At 65.3% G+C, this 1,188-nt stretch overlaps 1 protein-coding gene across 1 annotated transcript in view; it reads left to right on the top strand.

The window, feature by feature from the left end:
• Positions 1–1,188, top strand: part of SLC22A18 (solute carrier family 22 member 18) — a 24,870-nt gene that overhangs the window by 2,494 nt on the left and 21,188 nt on the right. Inside the window, exon 2 of the mRNA XM_023537369.1 lies at positions 779–876. Coding sequence (XP_023393137.1) covers positions 779–876 — 98 coding nt within the window. The remainder of the gene's footprint in view (positions 1–778; positions 877–1,188) is intronic.

Raw genomic sequence — 1,188 nt, 5'->3', positions numbered from 1 at the left:
GTGTGTCCGAAGTTCCCCTTTCCTAGGACACCAGGGCCCACCCCAGCGACCTCACTGTAATGCAGTTACCTCCGGAAGGACCCTGCTTCCCAATACAGCCGCATCCCGATGACCCAGGGCTTCGACACATGATTGGGCGGACGATTTAACCCATTAAGTGGGATCCCTGGAGGCAGGGGACAGGAGCCCAGAGGCCAGGGCCAAAGAAGGGGCAGCCACAGGCATCCTGGGGCCACAGAGAATCAGGGCAGGCCAGGACAGGAGACCAGGGCTCCCACGCCTCCTCAGGTCCCGTGGAGGGACACTGGTCACTGCCTTTCGTTCTCCAGATGGGCATCCGTCAGAAGGGGCCAGGAGCCACACAGAGCTGACCGTGTCTTGCTGGGAGAAGGGGCACCTCCTGGAGGCCATCGGGGCATTGGGGACAATGTCCTGCTGACCTGGACACACCACAGTCTCTCCCCTACCAGCTCTGAGTGAATGAAGCCAAAATGGTGGGGGCCGAGCGGCTCCCCTCGCCCGGCCCGCGGGTGTGAGCGTACCCCACGGGGGCAAGGAGGGCCAGCAGCTGCCTCCCCTGAGCTCCTGGAGCCTGGTCCTAGAGGCCCCTGCAGCCCCCACCAAGACGAGCGGCCCAGACCCAGTGCCAAGGGTCCCTGCCGGGCACACCGCGGGGCAGTCAGGGACAGACTCACGGACCCCCCGCCCACCGAGGACCCCCGATTCTGGATATTGGGGTCCTTCCCAGACCCTTCCCATGACCCCTCCTGTGTTTCAGTACCTGTCCCGGAGCTTGGGGCTGGATTCTGTCGCCTTTGGCTACCTGCAGACGACCTTGGGTGTGCTTCAGCTGCTGGGCGGGCCGGTGTTTGGCAGGTACTGTGGGCCGCCCCTCGGGGGGTCACAGGCTGGCTCAGGCCTGTCTCCCCCCCTTCCCCGCCACCCCCACCCCGACTTCACCCCGGCCCCAGCGAGGTGCCAGCAACACCGCTGCCCAGAGGGGCCTAGAGGCCCAGAATAGCTTAACGCCTTCAGGCTGGGTGTCCCCACCCACGACACCCACTAATGCTGGATTGACTGAATTGGTGGAAGGCCCTGCCCGCGGAGCTGGGGGCCTACGGGCATCTTCTCCGGAAAAGGCCCTTCTGGAGACTGGCCCCCTTGGGCTCCCAGTGGTCTTCCCCTCCC

Source organism: Pteropus vampyrus, unplaced genomic scaffold (genome assembly GCF_000151845.1).
Source record: "Pteropus vampyrus isolate Shadow unplaced genomic scaffold, Pvam_2.0 Scaffold187, whole genome shotgun sequence".
Classification (NCBI taxonomy): domain Eukaryota; kingdom Metazoa; phylum Chordata; class Mammalia; order Chiroptera; family Pteropodidae; genus Pteropus; species Pteropus vampyrus.
The sequence above is the reverse complement of the archived record's forward strand: the minus strand, read 5'-3'. Positions and strand labels throughout refer to the sequence as shown.